This window comes from Pseudorasbora parva, chromosome 24, assembly GCF_024679245.1.
Source record: "Pseudorasbora parva isolate DD20220531a chromosome 24, ASM2467924v1, whole genome shotgun sequence".
Lineage (NCBI taxonomy): Eukaryota > Metazoa > Chordata > Actinopteri > Cypriniformes > Gobionidae > Pseudorasbora > Pseudorasbora parva.
The window spans coordinates 5,215,702-5,236,873 of NC_090195.1; the positions used below are offsets into that span (position 1 = coordinate 5,215,702).

Here is a 21,172-nt window from a genome sequence, read left to right on the forward strand (position 1 = left end):
ACCAATTACTCCATTTATTTGATCAAAAATACAGTATTATTGTGAAAAGGTATTAACATTTAATATAACAGTTTTATATTTGAAAATCTTTTAAAACGTAATTTATTCCTCTGATCAAAGCTGAATTTTCAGGATCATTACTCCAGTCTTTAGTGTCAAATAATGTGATATTACTTTTTATGAAAAGTAACACTTTTAGTTAATTGTGACTATCGTGCGCAGTAAAAGCAAAGCACTATAATTGATGCTTGACTTGCAAGCATTTTTTACACAAAAGTGCAATTTTTTTCCAACAATAAATATATACAAATGACTGTAATGAAACTGTAATATAATTATATGTCCAGTGTGTTTTCTGAATTTTTAATGCAGCACAATTGCATTGATACATTAATCACAAATGTGTGTCTGAAAGTTATATTTTATACTGTGTACAACCAACAGAAAACAACATGTGCATCAATTCTATATTATAATCATTTTTAAATGAAGTTTAAGTTTTTTGTAATTATATTTTAGTTAATGATTTAAGTTTATGCAAGCTCCCGACAGACTAAAGCTTTATTTATTTATTTAGCATGATTTATTTACTAAGAGTGAAAAACTTTGTCACGCTCTGATATTCAGTCTAATGCTTTTTCATGCATTCTGACTTATTCACACTGTTAAAGAATTGGATACTCATGCTAAACATCGCCAAAGTTTTAAAAAACGAGTCGGACGTATGACGGAGTATTTCTGTGCCAATTACAGTTCTTCAGGGTTTGCATACATTTGATTTATTTTTTGGGGGGGGATTTGAGTATGGTCCTGTATGTATGTAACTCCTTGTATGGGCACTTCTCCTGGAAGAGTGCGCACAGCGGCATATCGTTTAAAACTCATTTGAAAAGATCCCGTATGAGTCGAAACCGCAGACAGTAAGCAAAACTGCATATGCCAGTTTTTTTTTGACAATCATTGTGTAAGTGCATATAATGTAAACAACACAAACGTATATTGAATCAAAAGTTATTCAGGGATAATGTGATGATGTATTGTGTGTGTGCGCCTTTGTACGCCCGTGACGCTTTAGCTCCGCCCACAGCATTATTTTGATCTAATAAATGCAGCCTTGGTGAGCAGAAGAGACTTCAAAACATTAAATCTTACTGAAGATTGAAAAGTGTGCATCTTAAGCACTGCTAACACTGGGTTAAAATATTTTCTAGGATTATTAACAGGATTGGACAGTGGACTACAGGAAACACTTTAGAGAAGAGGGATTCAGGAATCAAGAAACCCTCAAACTCGTCAACTGCACACAAGCACCACAGTGCAATGGAAACCCGCATTACTTTCCAGGCTCAGCTGCGACATCCCTGTGTCCTTGAGCAAGACACTTTACTCCAGGACACTTCAGGGCAGAACTGTCCCAGCTATAAATGCATTTTTAATTGCCCAGTTTGAAGCGTCTAAATGGCAACTAATTATAAAATGTTGAATTTTTAAAAATCTATTCATTATTGATATCCACTATTAATATTCAGACCTAACATACGCATGTGAGAAAATCCAACAGCGATGAAAGTAACGTGGACAGTTCTCTTGTAGTCCAGCATGCCGAGAGCTCATTGTTACACCTGGGGCCAATTTAACCAGAGCGAGACGTGCTTTTCCACACACTGTCACACTCTGTCAGAGCTTACAATCATCATCTGAAAGACGATTTTTATCCAAAGGAATATACAGCACTTTCTTTGCGGGGACAGAGCAGACCAGGAAAAAGCTGAAGGTAAGATTTATGCTCAAAAGAATCTCAGGAACACTTCAGATCGAAGGTTTGTCATGTTCAGCTCTCCAGGGAGTTAAATTCTAGCATTAAGGCTAGGTCTACATTAATATAGTTACAATTGGAAAATGCTCTCAGTCCACACCAAGTTTCTTTTACACACTGAAACTTCGAAAAATGTCTAAATCATCATACTGTGCATTCGTAAAACATAATAAAATCTCACTGAGATGATCCCGAGAGACCAGATCTAATACAGTTCTCATGCTATTCTTCTGCCATGATCAGTTTATTAGCAAAATACCTCACCACTTACTGGTCTCGACATGTGTGATCTAAAATGCAATTGCTCTCGTTTAAGTATTTTTCTCTTGTTTTCCCGTATACATTTTGTTCACACTTTAGATTAGGGTCCAATTCTCACAATTAAGTTACCCAAAGACTTTTGCGATAGCACTTTAGTATGGGCAACACATATTCACTTTTAACTATGACTTTTGCCTCAATAAACGCCTTATTTACTGCTTATTAGTAAGGTAGTTTTTGTAGCATTGAAGTTTAGGTATTGGGTAGGATTAAGGGATGTAGAATAAGGTTATGCAGAATAAGACATTAATATGTGCTTTATAAGTACTAATAAACAGACAATATCATGCTAATAAGCAACTAGTTAATAGTTAATAACTGAACCTTAAAATACAGTGTTACCACTTTTGCCTCAATAAAACGAATTACTGCTTATTAATAGTTAGTAATGTAGTTGTTAATTTTAGGTATTGTGTAGGATTAAGGGATGTAGAAAATAATCATGCAGAATAAGGCATTATGTGCTATATGATTACTTATAAACAGCCAATATCCTAGTAATATGCATGCTAATAAACAACTAGTTAATAGTGAGAATTGAACCCTAAACTAAAGTGTTACCCAAATTTTTAAACATTCTTTAAAATGATTGCATACTACTAACGTTTAATAGGTCATTTCATTTTTTTTATAGTGACAAAGTATGTTTACGAGCTGTTTAATTTCATAAAAATGTAATCAAAATAAAAAATGTATTAAAACAAAATTAATTACTAAATTACTTAATATAACTTAATCCATAAAATGATCCCATGATGCCATGTCGGGTGGGGGGACGATTGCAAAATGATGCCGTTTCCATTCCATTAACTGGTTACGCAACTAAAACGTATTTTGTTCCTCTCCTGATTAGTTAATCCAAAAATCATGGCAACGGGTATTAGTAGGTTTAAGTACAGTGCAGGCAGTACATTAGTCTTTATTTTTAATCGAAGGAGATGTAGACGTGTTATCCAAGCATTAATGGGAAGGAAAACAACAATTTCTTTGTTGTTTAGAATCCAGTATCCAGTAATTATTTTGTCTTTATGAGTTTAATAAAGAACTTTGTCTCATTTTCTGTCCAAACATAAAGTGCCAACTTTAAATGAATGATCGACTTTTTCGTACGCCAGGTGACCTGTGAATGGGGAAAACTCTTAAGAGTGTAGAGGGGGAAAAATTGTTTTCAAATATATCTGGATTATAGTGTAGACGTAGCCTAAGGCTGCACAGATTGACCAAATCAGGCCCTGGATGCTCCGTAGCATTCTTTAACACCCGTCATTTCTCTCTCGCTGAGCCTGTGAAAGGTATTTCTCAGGTCTGGAGGAGTTCCGGCAGTGTTTCAATGCCAGAGATATGAGATACAGAGTTGCTCTCGCTTCTCACATCTCGAAGACCCGCAGACGTCCCCGATGACTCCGGTGTCGTAGGCTGCATTTACAATGGAGGTGAGTCAGTGCACTGGAACCTTGTGGAGGAGCTTGTCTCGAAGGTGGATTTCCAGGAAATGCATGGAGTCTATAAATAAATAATTTGCTATATAGTTTCTACAATAAATGTTCCAACAGAGCTGCTGGCTTATTGCAGTATGCACTGGCTGTCAGGACGCATCGGGCACGCTTTAATGCTAAATGTTACTCCCCATGAGGAATGATAATGTAGGCTAAGCTAATGTATTCCTATATTTCATTCATTCAGTGCCATTTTGTGTCATGAACTGTTCAGTTTTATTGCACTGTGCACATATATTGTGCATTTCTTTGAGGATCATTAAACCACACAAACATGCATGCAGAAACACAGCTAAACACACATGTACATACATCTGGAGAGAGAGACGTCTTACCTTAAAACTCCAGTAATGTGGTTGCTAAGAGAAAGGGACAAAGAAGGGAAAGAGTAATAAGTTATCTGTACAAAAATATATGATCAATAAGTTATGACAACATATGTTTGCTTTAATTTATCAAAATAAGTGGAGCAATTTAGTTTTTTAATTAAAAAAAGAAACTTTCAGATGAATGTAATTTAAGTTGACAACTTGCATTTATTTAAACACACACACTAGAATTCAAGTCTTGAATCTGGAGCAAAGAATGCATTCAATTGATCAAAAGTCAAAGTAAAGAAATGTATAGTGTTACAAGATTTATGTAAAAACTAAAGAATTTGATTTAGTTTCCACAAAAGTGTTAAGCAGCATAAATGTCTTTAGCATTGATAATAATTCGAAAATTAAATGATTTCTGAAGGATCATGTGACACTGAAAACTGAAGTAACAATGCTGAAAATTCAGCTTTGATCACAGGAATATATTTACATTTTACAATATTTTTCAATAGAAAAAAAAAAACATTTTAAATTTTAAATATTATTTCACATAATCAGTTTTTATTGTATTTTGATCAAATAAATGCAGCCTTGGTGAGCAGGAGAGACTTTCAAAAACATTACCGACAAATATTATTTTGACTTTTCTTAAACGCCATGTCTAAAACCAATCATCTTTCAACCAACCCTCACACACACAGGATTGTGGGATATCATTAACAATGATCGGAAACGCACATGTAGATGGGCTGCAACCCCTGGATCTGGACACGTCTTGATACATTTCGGACACAGCCCATATAAAACATGAACATTTGCTTCTTTGACATCTCATGCTGGTGGCATCTCAAATATAGTAAAGTGCCTACAAAACATTTTTGCCCAGACACGTTCAATAGTTCGATTTAAATGTCCTAAAATGCTGTCTAGGTAGGTAGCTCACTACGTTCTGAGATATTATTAAGCTAATCGCTAAGACCAGCAGAAGTGTGTGCATCAGAGCATAACGCAAATGCAAGAAGACACTTTTTAATACACTAATTCACACGTCAGAACACACACACACACATACATACAGCAACAGAAGGTTTTTTTTAGCTATAGTAGCTGTAGTTCAGAAATGAGATGAAGACCCACCCTGACCGGCATGACAAGAAAACCCACCTTCCTCTCATCCCATTCCTTTCACATCCCCCTCTCTGTCTCTCATTGTTTATGTCTTTCTTAGGTTTGCAAACATTCCCACACAGACATCATTCTCTCGCGTGTGTGTGTGTGCGTATGTTTCTCCGACACAAACACACACACACACTCAGACACTGCGGCAGGCCACACCTGCTTCTATACTTGCATGTCATACAGCCACCTACACCGTTGCTATGACGACACAGACCTCTACAACATCACTACAATTTAGCATACATTAAATTCAATCTAAAAACAAAATCCACCCAAATCACTTCCATTAAACACCCCCTGATGTTATCACGCACATCTCATCTGTGAAAGCTATTCTACACGAAGAAAACTTCAAAAATCCTCAAAATTACATGACCAAGAATTATTAATATTATTAAATAAAACTTGACTTGCTATTGTTAAAGTTATGGTTAAATAAAAAAATAATTAAATAATAAAATTTTAAATTTGTAATAACACATTGCTGACGTACACACATTATTCTAGATGGAAAAAATGTTACAAAAGAACCCCTCAAAATATAAATAATAATTATTGTTGTTGTTATTGATAGTGCTTTCAAATTGATTAATCACGATTAATCGCATAAAGCATAAATGTTTGTGTATATATGTGTTTGTGTGTGTGTGTGCGTGCGAGGGTATATATATAATAATTAATAATAATAATTCATTACATTCATATAGCGCTATAACGCATCAAGGCACTCAAAGCGCTTTACATGGAAGGGGGGAATCTCCTCAACCACCACCAATGTGCAGCATCCACCTGGATCACGGGACGGCAGCCATATTGCGCCAGAAAGCCCACACACCAGCTGATTGGTGGAGAGGAGACGAGTGATGATATATATATATATATATATATATATATATATATATATATATATATATATATATATATATATATATATATATATATATGCTCACACATACACACATTATATAATTACAAATCTTTATATTAGATGATTATTAATCGCTTTGACAGCACTAGTTATTATTATTACTATTGTTATAATACCTATTATTTATCATTGTTGTACTCATTATTATTATTATCAATCATTCCTATTAAATGAAATACAAATATTTATAAAACAAAATAGAATTACATCTTAGTTCAACTTGGAACTGATTGGAATACATTTTCATTTATTTTTGTAGTTATTTTTTTCTCTTGAATATCCGGTTTCATTATGAAGTCAAAATACAGAAGTAAAGCGGTGTGTGAATGCTCATGCTTTCATATCTGAGGTCCCACCATAATACATGTTTACACACACACACACACATTTTTTTTTTTTTTACATATGGGGACATTCCATAGGCGTAATGGTTTTTATACTGTACAAACCGTACTTTCTATCCCCCTACACTGCCCCTGCCCCTAAACTTACCCATCACAGGAAACATTCTGCATTTTTACTTTCTAAAAAAACCTCATCCTGTATGATTTATAAGCATTTTGAAAAGTGAGGACATGGCCGATGTCCTCATAAGTAACCCTACCCTACTGTCATTATACACATTTGTCCTCATATGTCACAAAAACATGCCCACACACACACACACTGTTGGCACCTGATTACATCCTCAATCAAACATCAGGCTGTCAGTCTCTTTCTTTCCGTTTACTGTGGCCTTCTCATGTCCTCATGACTGATGAAGGTATGATTCCATCACTCATTCATTCGCTGTATTGCCTCTCTCCTGCTTCTCCTCTTCTGGGCTTTCCCCATCTATGGACTGTAAAAACTTAGTTCACCTCACTCTACAAAGCCAACAATTAAATCATAATTGACTCTATTTACATTATTAATCACTCCTGGTCTTACTCTGTACGATTCAGTACATGTTATTCCAAAGAAAATGGTTTGTCATCATCATAATTACCTGTGCAACAAGTTTCCCTTTTGGCTGATTGGTAAATGTTATTTAACTAACTATTAGCCAAATAACTATTTAGTCATTGTACCGTTGTAATGCATGACATTTGCCAATATTAATTAAATGCCTTATTAAATGTAATAAAAGTAATTGCAATAAAACCAAATAAGACAATACATTTTAAGAAGCATTACCATTAGGATACCTGAAGACGCTCAGGAGGGTGAGCTTGACCTTCAGCCTCCACGTCCCAGTCAAAAAGCCTCCTAAAAAAAGTGTGTGGCGGTGGAGTTTCAGGAGGAGATCAGACTCCCACAATCCACTGCAAACTCACATTCTGATACGCAACGCTCACATTACAAGAGCCAATCGACTCCTGAATGATAAAACCAAGTCCTTCCCCACATTTTCTCTCGGTTCACGCGCAAATACGTCACGTTATGGAAGTGAAAAGCGAACAGCGTTTTTTGTCGACTCTGTCCTTCAGCGGTTTTCCTCCCTCTGTGTCTCAGTACCCACTCCTGCTATCTGCCAGCTAGCTATGTGATATCATTGATTTCCCTACATGGGCTCGGTTACCATGGTAACGGTAGACTCCCTTTCTCTCTCTTTCTCATTCCAGTGGTGTTTGGAGACGGTGGATGCAGCCAGACTGGCAAATATACAGAGCAAATACAAGGAACGATGGATATATTCCAAGGAGGAAAAAGAAAGAGGGAATAGATCAAGAGAGAAAGAGAGAAAGAGAGAGAGCGAGAGAGCGAGATGGCTAAAGGAAAAGAGGAAATGACGATATGGATTTACACATAACTGCAAACATAAGCTAAATCTTAATTATTTTTTTTAATGATAATTTTAGTGCTTGAGCATTCAAAGGTTCCACAATCATGATGTTAGGCTGTTGTTTGTCGTTGCCAGGGTGTTGCTATGCGGTTTCTACAGTATTTCAGAATGTCAATGTTAACCTAAACGATTCAGTTACATTTTGTGGGAAAAAAGGTAAATTGTCTATTGTTAATAGTGCAACATACTGTAAAAAGCACTGCTCACATAGAAGTCACTTTTAAACCTAGCAGTTTCTATTGGTCAGTACAGCGTAGTAATTTTCAGTGACCAACTTGAAAATTAGCAAAATCTGCCAAGGGAATTTATTCGCCCTTATTCAAATCTTGTGTTTGAATACATTTCAAATTTCACCCACAAAATTTTGCCAAATGGGTTCAATGTGATTGCACCTTAAAACTATTAAACACATCTTTGTTAATTGAAAATAAGCCTGAATTAAACAAAATATTTATATATTTTTATATATATAGAAATATTTGTCAAAAACAAGTAATAATGACAAAAAGCGCATTAAATATAAGCTAATTCAAAACAAGAATAACTTTTCATAATAAATAACAAATCTTACTATGTATAATATTAATCAAACATTATATATTTATTAATATTTTATCATTTGTATTAATAAAAATACTATAATAGTTTACTGTATAAATAATACTAAAATAACATGTATGGTTGTTATATATATACAGTATATGTATACATTAAATATATTAAATTACATCTAACATAAAAGTTTGCATATATTTACGCTATATTGCAAAACGGTTTGGGACACCTGCCTTTACATGCACATGAACTTTAATAACATCCCATTCTTAATCCATAGGGTTTAATATGGAGTCGGCCAACCCTCTGCAGCTCTAACAGCTTCAGCTCTTCTGGGAAGGCTTTCCACAAGGTTTAGGAGTGTGTTTATGGGAATTTTTGACCTTTCTTCTAGAAGTGCATTTGTGAGGTCAGGCACTGATGTTGGACGAGAAGGCCTGGCTCTCAGTCTCCGCTCTAATTCATCCCAAAGGTCTTCCATCAGATAAAGGTCAGGACTCAACCCTTGTGCAGGCCAGTCAAGCTCCTCCAAACTCATGGACCTTTGTGCACTGGTGTGCATACTTGTTTAAACAGGAAGGGGCCATCCCTACAATTTTCCCACAAAGTTGGGAGCATGAAATTGATAAAAATGTCTTGGCATGCTGAAGCATTAAGAGTTCCTTTCACTGGAACTCCTAGAAAACAATCACACACCATAACCCCTCCTCCACCGAACTTTACAATTGGCACAATACAGTCGGCCAAGCACCAAGCAATAACAACACTGCCACATTGTTCCAATCCCAGAATGAGCAATAACAGTAGAGATGGTTGACCTATCAAGAACCACTTCACCACTACAAAAGAAAAAAGAAAAGAATGACTGCAAAGAGGAGGAGGATGTTGAAAGTGATGATTAGAGGTGGGAGGAAGTATGACAGAAAAAAGAGAAAAGAGGAACAGAAAAGACAGGACAAAAACCACACGACAAGCTGAAAAACACTAATCAAAGTCCTTTTCAATGTTTAACCATCACGACGATAGAACATAAAACATTATTAGAACATTCATTCTGAGCAAGCGGAGGTGATTGATCAAAACAAGCCCGATACACCATTACAATCACCAAGACTCAACATATAGGCCACAAAATTACACACTCACACTCTCTCGCATGCTTGTTACCTGCTGTCGTGCGCAGTTAGTGCTGACCAGCGTGGCGGCGTGCTGTGGGGGGTATTTGTTTCGCTGATGCTCCATGTCGCCGCTCTTGTGGAGTTTAGCAAAGGCCTCCATGTCGGGGTTGGAGAGACGGCGCGTGTTACTGCCCAGAGTGTGATAGCGGCGCTGATATTCTGCATCTTCCCCACGCAACATCACAAGCACTTTATCTGCCCAGTTTTTCTTCTAGTTCTCCCTCTCTCCTTCTCCGTCTCAAAACTGTAGAGTGAAAAAAGTAAAAGCAAAAGGTTAAGCGCTGGTATCTGGTATGTTGGATGGAGCCAGTCGATATACACAAAACAAACTGTTTGCAAGATTAGGATTAGAGCTTTTTAAAACATTGTACTTGAAAATATGATGTATAAAATACCAAAATGGCATGCTATTTCTGCTGTATTTTATTTTTTATTGGTGCATGCATTTTAGCCTATTACCCACAATAGATGATGATGTTTTATGTCCCGGCTTACTGTATCGAAGTTTAAAAATTTATGAAAAACAAACTTTAAAAAAATGTGCTTAAAATAAAAAAAATACAAATAAATAATAAAATGCCTTGGCAAATAACTAAAATAAGGGTTAAGTTGAAGCACTAAAATAAAACTGACTTAATATACAAAAAAAAAAGATCTAATGGAAAAAAATGAATATGTAAAAAGAAAAGCTAATTTAAAATATTAATAAAAACTATTATAGCATATAAATAACACTGGTAATTGAGCACTGCCACTTTACTCAGATATGGCCCACAAAGATTTACATTCAGATTTTATTATCATTGAAGATTACATCTTGAAATTGCTAATATTCGAATCCTTAGGTTTTATGTCGTAGTATAAATGGTGCAGCCTGAGTTTGTTCAAATCACTAACCTGAAATATAAGCAATAGTAGTATTGCAAACATAATTAGAAAATATTAATTAAAAAATTATAGCTAAAATGTCTTAATGAACTGATCCAATAAAATAATTTATGAAGCACTAGTGTGACAGTAAAAGACGTGACATTCACACACAGTTAAACCCTGAGGTCTTCACACATGTGGTGTACGATACAGTCATATCTCTCAAGCCCAATGGGAGGGAAAACTGCCATGTTTAAGTAGGGTATAAGAGGAAATCATGGATGTAGATAAGACAGGGAGATGGTGAGTCGGAAATTGTCTGATGATGTGATAAAGGCCGAAAATGATGAAACAGGCAGGTTGTCATACCTACGCCTGGCAATGCTGTGCTGATCGAAGAATTATGATGTGTGTATTCTGCTGCAGGATCCGGCACAATAAGCTCTAGCACATGTCAAACAGAGAAACCCACAGCTTACAAACCTCTGGACTCTCTCACAACACCGCTATTCAGCTGAGAACGATGTCATGGACACATACTGTAAATGTTTATTTGAATTTATTATACAACCAAAAGTGAGATACATTTTGCATATATCTGCATTCAATTCTAACTAAAAAGAGCAGAGGACAACACAATTATTTGTTGAAATGTACAGTATTGCAGACATTTCACAGGGAAATGTGTGGTTAAAATTGAAAGTGTCAGCTTTTATACTTATTATACAGATTTAGAACATATTGAGAGAATTTGTAAAAACAAATATAATAGTAGTAGTAAAAATAATTAATGCTGGAACTAAAGATTACAGATTTCGTGCATATACTGTAAAATTACTTTCAAAGAGGTTTCAATAACTATTTTATCAAACGATATCTTTATTATCTTTCAAACTCTACATAGGTAAATAGATAAATAAATATAAACTAATAAAACAAAATTGTACAGTACATGCAAAGCATGCAATGAATGTTGTACAGTAACCATTGAAAAGACACTATGACAAAGATATCACTTTACTTTATTAAAGCCGCACTTGGCTACTTTTGCTCTCGGGGTCCCCCTACAGTTTGGAAAAAATAATGTCCTCAACTACTGTCGTAAGCTCTGTCATCCTACAACAGGGGATGCCATCGCGCGTGCATTTGTTGACATGACAGCCCTGATAGCCCTGAACTAGTGATGCGCGGGTCGTCTCATAACCCGCGGACCCCGTATGTCTATTTAATGGTCGCGGGTGCGGGGCGGGTTGTAAAAATATATACAGTGGTGCGGTGCGGGCCAAATAACTTCATAAAAGTGGCGCCGCGGGTCGGTGCAGCACTAACAGTTCCCCTGAACACTGCAAGAGGAGTTCAGAGTTCTTCTGGCGTCGCGTGTGAAATGTCTTCATCCCAGGTAACGTTACAGTCAGTGGCATGTTTCAGCATGTCATATGAATATAATTTCATGGGTTTTATTTTTTTCAAACGCCAAATAATCACGATGCTCACGTTTACAAGCCAGCGTCATTATAATAGTCTATTGGTTACCGTTTTACAGAATCTATATGATCCTTCCTTCAGTTCAATGTTTGAGTGGTAGCTCACCGTAACAAGCAGGACAGCATCGGTCGGGCACGCCTCCTTCAGCTCACGCCGACGAGCAAACGCTGGTCACATGTTGATCCTCGTCCTGCCTTTAATCACATCACTTTTCCGTTTTGACAACAATACAATTTGACAATTTGAATAACAAAACCTTTTCTTTCTTATTTGTCTCTGCTGCTTCGGACATGACTATATTATCTGACGAACAAAGTTGGGCTCGCACGTCCGAATTTAAGGAAGTGTGTGTGTTGGTGGAAGTGACGTATATGCCGTAAAGCAGTCGAATTTTGTAGTTCTTTTTGTTCTCGGGTTACTACCCGAAACCCGAAGTTTAAAAGTACGATTAAAAACGATACAGACCCCATCAAGCTATGGCAGACGTGTCATTCAACCTATTGTAAGTCGATTTATCATCACAAGAGTCTTAAAAAATATATTATGAAGGTTGAAAAGTTACCTAGTGCTGATTTAAAACTATTTTTTTTCATTAATATATGATTTATTGAATATCATACTCAGACATGTGAAATTGCTCTATATCTATATCAATTGGGCTGCAACATTAATTTTATCAACCATTAATAAAAACTAACTTCATATCCCGAGCTATATCTTTCAATAACAAGCCCACTTAAGCACTTTTAAGCCTACAGTATTTTTTCAAGAATATGGCTGTTTTCAAGGTTTTTCCAGGAATTTAATTTGAAAAATGTCAGATTCAAGCACTTCAAGCACCTGATTAATCTGAGAATAATCTATATAATATCTTATAATATCTATAGATTAATCGTTTAAAAAAAAAAAAATGCAGGGTTCGAACAGGATAATCTAACAATACACTCTAGCCCTAATAATAATTATATAATAATATATTTTTTTAATGGTCACACCCCAGGATTATTAAAATGACAAAATAACCAAATTAACAATTAAATAACTACCTAAATAATAACTCAATAAAATAAAAAATAAAAATAGATAATAAAAAAACGAAATAATCAAATAACAATTTAACCAATCAAAATAACCAATTAACCAACTAAATCACCAACTAACAACAACAACAATAAAAAACTAACCAAATAAATAAATACATAGCATATACAATAAAACACAATAAATACAATAAAAAAACACCATTTAATCAGCCTATTTTAAAATGTTTCGCATCCTTCACTCAAGACATTATAGCAGGTCGAACATGAAAATAAGCAGAAGAAAAACTCTAAAGAAAACTGGCGAGAAAACAACTCAAAAGAAAAAATATTTTCCTCAGTGGTGTTGTGGAGACACAACACCCACAAAGGAGCCCAAAATAGAGGCCCAAACTAATAAAGACACCCAAAACAACAAAACCCACTGAAGAGGTGCGAGATCAAAGGAGGAACCATTATATTAGCATACCGCAGGGAAGAAATGTAGATGCATAAAGCCTTTTCAGAGAATGAGGGGAATTCATCCACATATAGTCCCATCACATGATGGTCTACCACAAGAGCTTTTAAACGGGCTCTAGATGAGATGGACAAGTGGGCGGAGACTATAGCAATCGACCAATGAGAGAGTGATCAGGTGATTACAGCATAACACTTCATATCATCTTGTTCTGTCTGTTTTTTACAGTAACCACTATTGTTTCAAATGTCAAATAAGGTGGACAGAATAACCTAGAATAGCATTTTACATTTTCAACAACACAATTTGAAGCAATATTTACATTTAAAAAGCACAATAAAAGAAGTCCAAATAACTTGTGCACTATATTTCAAGTCTTCTAAAAGCATATGACGCCATTTTAAGCTGTGAAGAGCAGAAACCTATAATATTATTGCATTATATGGCCTGATGCTCAGTGCTGACCTCAAGGAACCCTACTATGATTGAACTTTCTTGTGATTGAAGTCATTTCTGTTGGTGTTTAAACAGTCTACCCAGCTGGGCTAACATATTTTCCCACAAGAAGGCAAAGAACACCCACAAACAGTCTGAGGTAAGCACACACAATTAACATTTAATATTAATTACAGATAATTTATTCATAACTCTATTTTGAAGAAACCAACAACTAGGATGCAGTCAACTAAATAATACAACTTCAGTAGAATATCGAAATGTGAGGTACTTTTCCATGCAACTGTTCTCCTTTTCCATTGTTTTTCTATATAAACATTAGCCATCAGATAAGTGGCTATCCATAACACGTTCGTCTTTGACCGCTGCCAGGTCTGTGCAACAAAACCAGCGCCATCTTTGATTTGTAACTGTGATGGATAGTAACGTTACTATTTTGTAAAGGGAGCTCAGCTCACCCAAAATTGAAATACTCACCCTCATGTCATTCCAAACCCGCAAGACCTTCGTTCATCTTTGGAACACAAATTATTATATTTTTTATATGAAATCCGAGAGCTTTCTGAACCCCCTCCACAGACAGCAATTTACCACATCGTTAAAATGGTTTTTTGCGCAAAAAAAAAGTATTCTGGTCGCTTCGTATAAAATTAAGGGTGAACGAGTCACATGGACTATTTTAATTACGCTTTTGACTTCCTTTCTGGGCCATGAAAGCCCATAACCCTCACAGCCTGAATATGCTCTGAATAAGGTCTATTGCCATTCAGAAATGCCGGTAAAACAAACTGCGTTCCCAGGTGTAAAACTCGCTTCAACTCGCGGACAAAAAAACAATAACCCGCGGCATCAGTAGGCTAGCCTAATAAAGTGGCCCAAATCCACCGGAAAAACACGGACTTGGCAACACCAACCGTTACCTCACTTCTTTTGCAATGTCTCGCGCTGAAATCGCGCATGATATCACAGCTTTCTAATAACGCCGCACTCAAGGATGAAAACAAGTAGCCTACAAAACGTCCTTGCGTTTTCTTCAATTTCACTGCTCGCGTCATGCGTTATTCATTGTAAATGCATGTTCTGTGTGAATGTCCAGGGCAGTCAATTCTGCAGTAAATTATAGTACAATCAGAAATATTTAAAAATCAACAATGCAATGCATGTTAATAATTTCGGATAAAAGTGTCAGTCAGAAGCATAAATGTAAAGTATGATTCATGACCGTAGCATAAACTGGCAGATGGGACAGTATAGATTCAGTGTTATATTAGCATAACTGAAATACTATTATAGTTTAGTATTTTAGTAGGCCTATTAGGCTATCCTCTTTAGCGAAATGTGTTTTTTCTGAAAATCAAAGACTTGGCAAAGACAAATATAGAGAGAGGTTTTTGGTGTATCATATGAAGTATTAAAGGGTTAGTTCACCCAAAAATGAAATTGATGTCATTATTCACCCTAATGTTTTTCCACACCCGTAAGACCTCCGTTCATCTTCAGAACACAGTTTAAGATATTTTATATTTAGTCCGGGAGCTTTTATGCTCCTTCATGAAAGTTTATGCACACTATACTGTCCATGTCCAGAAAGGGAATAAAAACATCATCAGAGTAGTCCATATGAGACATCAGTGGGTTAATTAGAGTCTCTTGAAGCATCCAAAATACATTTTGGTCCAAAATTAACAAAAACTACGACTTTATTCAGCATTGTCTTCTCTTCCGTATTTGTTTTCAGTCCTTAAAATAAAGATTCAAACAATCATGAATCAGCGGATTGATTCATTATTCGGATCGCGTGTCAAACTGCTGAAATCACGTGACATTGGCGATCCGAATCATGAATCAATACGCTGATTCATAACCATTTGAATCTTTATTTGAGGACTGAAAACAAACACAGAAGAGAAGACAATGCTGAATAAAGTCGTAGTTTTTGTTATTTTTTGACCAAAATGTATTTTCAATGCTTCAAGAGATTCTAATTAACCCACTGATATACCCTACTCATATGGACTACTGTGATGATGTTTTTATTCCCTTTCTGGACATGAACAGTATAGTGTGTATACACTTTCATGAAGGAAAAGGAAAAGGTCTCGGACTAAATATAAAATATCTTGAGGTCTTACGAGTGTAGAACAACATTAGGGTGAGTCATTAATGACATAAATTTCATTTTTGGGTGAACTAACCCTTTAACATGCTACCAAGACTGACAGGAAAAATGACACCTTGATGACCACCAGAAACCTACATTAAAGATGAAGTGTGTAATTTCTGTGCCACTAGGTGCACCAAAAATAATAATAATTATGTCCAAACAGGCTTCCTATCCTACCAGCCTTTATGTCTCACCCACATCTGCCAACAAAAAGAGCAATTTTAAAACATTTAAAGTCTCTCCAATAATTCAAGCAGGCCAATAATGGAAACAAAGTAAAACAAACCATTGTGATAACCAATCATCAACTAGAAGAGCCATCAAAGCACCAATCGGGGCTTTGCAGTTTTACATTTACATTTAGCAGACGCTTTCATGCAAAGCCACTTACTGTATAACAAAAGAACATAACCAATTCGTCAAAGAGCCAACAATCTAGCATACAATGCCAGGTTCATTAGAAAGCTAGACAATTCTAATGTCTCTGATTATTCTCTGGCCTTGGTTACAACAACAGATGTCATGCAATCATATAAGTATGACAAATGAATTTAGCTAGTGATCACTCATCTAATGTCCACATGTGTTTGTGTGTGAGAGAGTACACAAAGATTGATTACCGCCCAATTTTAGCACTCCTCAGACAGACACATAAACCAAGTGTGCCGTGACAGGTGTTTCGACCCTCGGAGCCTCGCCACCTCTAAGCAGGTATGAACGATCGGCCGTAAGTGTCCGGGGATTCTAGGAATTTTTTGCCTGAGGGGAATCAGTAAAGTGGCCTGGAGATTAATGATCCCTCGTTTAGTGTCATGAACGGATCAGAGATGATGAAAGCTGAGAGAAAAAAATGGATTGAAAAAGTGTGAAGAACAGGACTTTGGGGTCGAAATATTCTAATTAAATAAATAAAAATTTCTATAGGTGGCATTTAAATATAATATAATATAATATAATATAATATAATATAATATAATATAATATAATATAATATAATATAATATAATAGTGATCACTCATCTAATGTCCACATGTGTGTGTGAGAGAGTACACAAAGATTGATCGCCTAATTGTAACAGTCCTCAGACAGACACATAAACCAAGTGTATATAATATAATAATATAATATAACAATGTAATTCATATAATATAATATAATATAATATAATATAATTAATATAATATAATATAATATAATATAATATAATATAATATAATATAATATAATATAATATAATATAATATAATATAATATAATATAATATATTTCTGGAAATAATTTGTACAATAAACTGTATTAATGAAAAAAATATTCAGAAATCCATTATTTATTTGACTTATTAATTAAACTGCAAGAAATTACACAAAATCAACAAAAAATAATCATAAAAATAATAGAATACAAAAATGTATTATAAAGTAAACCAAATAAAAAAGAAAGAATCTTTCTCTGAGAGAGAGATTATATTACATATGACTGAGGCATGTTTTGATTTATGTTCTAGTCCTTTTTTAGGCCTGAGAGTGTAATGAGAAACGCCCCAGAGCCCTTGACCGCGAGGGGGGCGTGTCAAGTGATTCTGATTATGACATCACAATGGAGCTCATCACTCATGGTTACGGTGACATCGCTATTAAACGCTCGCATGGACACCGTACAAACATTGTGTGTCACAGAGTGAGCAAACAGGCTGAGAGAGAGAGAGTGAGAGAGGGAGAGAGAGAGAATTCATGCTAGGTACGGTAAAATGGAAATCTAAAAGAGATCCATCATCTACAGGTGTTTAATAAAGGAGTCTGGACTCTGCTGGACTTCAATAACCAATCAAACAGGACAAAGTAATAGAGAAGTTCTTTTGAAGACCCCCTAACAAGAGAATGAAAATGAGCAACAATCTGAGAGTATTTGAGAAACTCACAAATGCTGTTACAGCATCTGCACCTCAGTGTATCTCATGAAAGATTTCCCAGCGTCAGATGAGGAACTGATGAAATCAAATGAATCAGTGGGGAAATGTTTTTAACAAATAAAGTCTCATTTATTGTCACATGTGCGATTAGATTCGATTCACAAGTTTGCGGTCTGTAAGATATTATACTATTTCTGAAAGAACTCATTTATCTATGATTAAAAATACAGTAAAACCGGTAATATTGTGAAATATTAAAACTGTTCAAAACAAATGTGCTTCAAATGTATATGAAAATGTTATTTATTGCTCTGATGTCAAAGCTGAATTTAAGACTTAAGATCTTATGCTATTTGTTTCTCAAGCTAATTATTCTTGATTCAAGAGCATTTAGATATTTGTACTGGAAAACAAGACAAGAACACTTTGCAGTGCAGTTCACGAGTTCCTCACGGGAAATTAGGGCGCTAGATATGCATGATCCTAAATTAAAGATATGATGATACTGAAGGGATGATGTCATAAAGGAGATTAACAAGCAATCATAACTTGCAGCTGATATTTCGGAGTATACGAAACACCTGCTGGAAGGTGAAGGTCTGATTAGATTCTAATCAGCATTAGCCGAAAAAACAGCGGGACATAAACACACACTTGCTAAAGTGGAGGGTGGAATAAAACTTGAACTGCTTGTTATCCGGCACACAACTTATCACGCACACACTGAAGAGGCATGTTGCTTTGGGAAAATAACAAGGAAACGATCTAATTATAAGTATGAGCATTAAATCATCGCAGCGACGACTGAATGTTAATTAATTTCGCCACGAGGAGAAACCCGTATCACGAAAATCGACAGTGGACTGAGATTTCACACCAGTAGATTTAAATGAGGCACAAAATCTGACCCCACGCCACTACATTTTAATTAACATCTCTCCCTCTCTCTCTCTCAGGAGTCTCTCGGTGGAGACGGATCCTGTTTAACCTTTGACCTTGTGACAGACCGCCCACTGGAGGCTGTAAACGGTCAGAGATTGAGGATTGACACTAATGTAGCCGTTCTCAGGGTCAGTATCCTCCTGAGGAGCCCTGAGGAGAGTCAGAGGACGTGTTTTAAATGAATAACCAATCCTATCTGCATGGTTCATCAGCGGTAAAACACGTTTCGATGACCTCGATGTCATCTAGCGATACTGGAAAATAGGTTTAACGGCTACTCGCGACAGCGGAGACACTTTAATCTGTATGCATGCATGTAAAACAGTCAGCATGCATATGGACTTCAAGACCAACATATGGGTGTCACAGATGTTGTGTGTAAGAAGGCCAAATCTAGCTAAATATGCATGCACATTAACCTTTAACCTTCATAGCCATTTTGGCTGAAAATGAACAGTATGGAGACCACCAGTCATGTTAAGGTATATCAAAAACAGAAGTAAAAATGACTCTTAAACTAAAATGTAAGGTCCTCACTATAGGGGCTTAGTAGCTAAAAAGGGTCTTTATTGGCATATTTGGTTTCAAGAAGGCATCCATGGAATGGGTCCATTGCACAAAAGGGCTCTTTTTAAAGGTGCACTATGCAACTTTCCGTCCACTGGAGGGCTCCTGTTCTAAACAAAGGCGTAGTTTGATGACGCCAAGTGTGAGCGCAGCATCTTGGGACATGTGGTCTTCCCCTCACAGCCGGTGGAAAAAAACGGCAGAAATCATGTTCATGGATGCGGTTATTAACGTTACTGTAGTGTAAAGCAGAGCAGGACCGAGTGTTGTGGAGCTGAGCACGGCCGCTGGAGCGATTGTTACACAAACACACGGCTCGCAAGTAGCAGGACTTTTATTATGACGGGACACAGTCGCCAGGCGCCCGCACTTCCGCTTTTTCCGGTCATGAGTATGAGGTAAAGCAGCTCTGTTTATCATATTAGAAACATTTAAGTGTGTTTAAAATGATGTTATGACGTTCCTCTGTGTGTTCGCTCGGCGCTGCTGTAACATGTTCACACTGCTAAGAAAAAAGCACTTCTGCAGAATAAAACCGAGGGTAACGCAGATATGACGCGATTGACAGGCGACTCATTCAAACGCTATGCTGAAACATCCCGGTCCTTAGTTAAAAAAGCAATTTTCTCACAATTTACAAATAGTTGGAAAAATTAGGGATATTGTAAGTACTCAACTGAACAAAATATATAACACTGGCCTAGTGGTTTTTGGATATTTTACTGCAAAAATACTACATAGTGCACCTTTAAAAGGGAATTTTAAAATGTTCTTCACATTAAGAAAAAATGGTTCTTTTCAATGAAAGTTTCTTTGGGGAACCAAAAAGAGTTCTTCTATAGCATCACTGCAGAAAAAACAACCTTTTGGAACCTTTATTTTTAGCTATTTTGTAACTATTGTACTTCATTTGGTTGTACCATTTGTTCTTATGAACATAGCAAGGTCATAAGCTCACCATAACAAGTAATGCAGTCACATAATATAAGATAACGTCGCTTAATAATCCAATAAAAGGATTCAAATTCATGAGAGATTAATTTGATTTAATTAATCATTAATTACTCACTCACCCTCATGTTGACTTTTATTACTTTTCGGAACACACAGAAGATCTTTTAATAAAATCTTGAGCTTTCCGTTCCTCCATTGACAGTTACGCAACTACCACTTTTAAGGCCCAGTAAAGACATCATTAAAATAATCCATGTAACTCCAATGGTTCAACCACAGTTTTATGAAGCGAGGTGAGTGCTGTGCTGTTTGTGCAAAACAAACCAAAAAACATAACTGATCACTGTATTTACAAAATATTAATCTCCAACACTTGCGTAGCTTCTTAAAATTAAAATTAAACATTTAAATCTTCACTGCCTTTCTTGGGCTTGAAAGTGGTAGTTGCGTAGATTGTCAATGGAGGGACAGAAAGCTCTCAAAAAGATCTTCATTTGTGTCTTATGAGCTTGGAAAGATATGAAGATGAGTAATTAATAACAGAATTTTCATTTTTGTGTGAACTATCCCTTTAAGAACTTTTCCACTGGTGTATGTGCAAAAATTGTTTATGGTTCACTAAACAAGAAGCATGAAAAACATTGTTTAAACCATTTCCAATAATGATACAGTATGTAACGCTTATTGGGATTTTACATATAATTAT

General features: G+C 35.8%; 1 protein-coding gene across 4 annotated transcripts in view; it reads right to left on the reverse strand.

The window, feature by feature from the left end:
• The window catches only part of srcin1b (SRC kinase signaling inhibitor 1b), a 79,610-nt gene that overhangs the window by 43,462 nt on the left and 14,976 nt on the right, over positions 1-21,172 (reverse strand). For all 4 annotated transcript variants that reach the window (XR_010901461.1, XM_067435315.1, XM_067435314.1 and 1 more), the window contains exons 2-3: positions 9,608-9,862; positions 3,969-3,992 (exon numbers count right to left, since the gene is read on the reverse strand). Coding sequence is in view for 3 of the 4 variants with exons in the window: in XM_067435315.1 (XP_067291416.1) it covers positions 3,969-3,992; positions 9,608-9,799 (216 nt within the window). In the remaining variant the exon portion in view is untranslated. The remainder of the gene's footprint in view (positions 1-3,968; positions 3,993-9,607; positions 9,863-21,172) is intronic.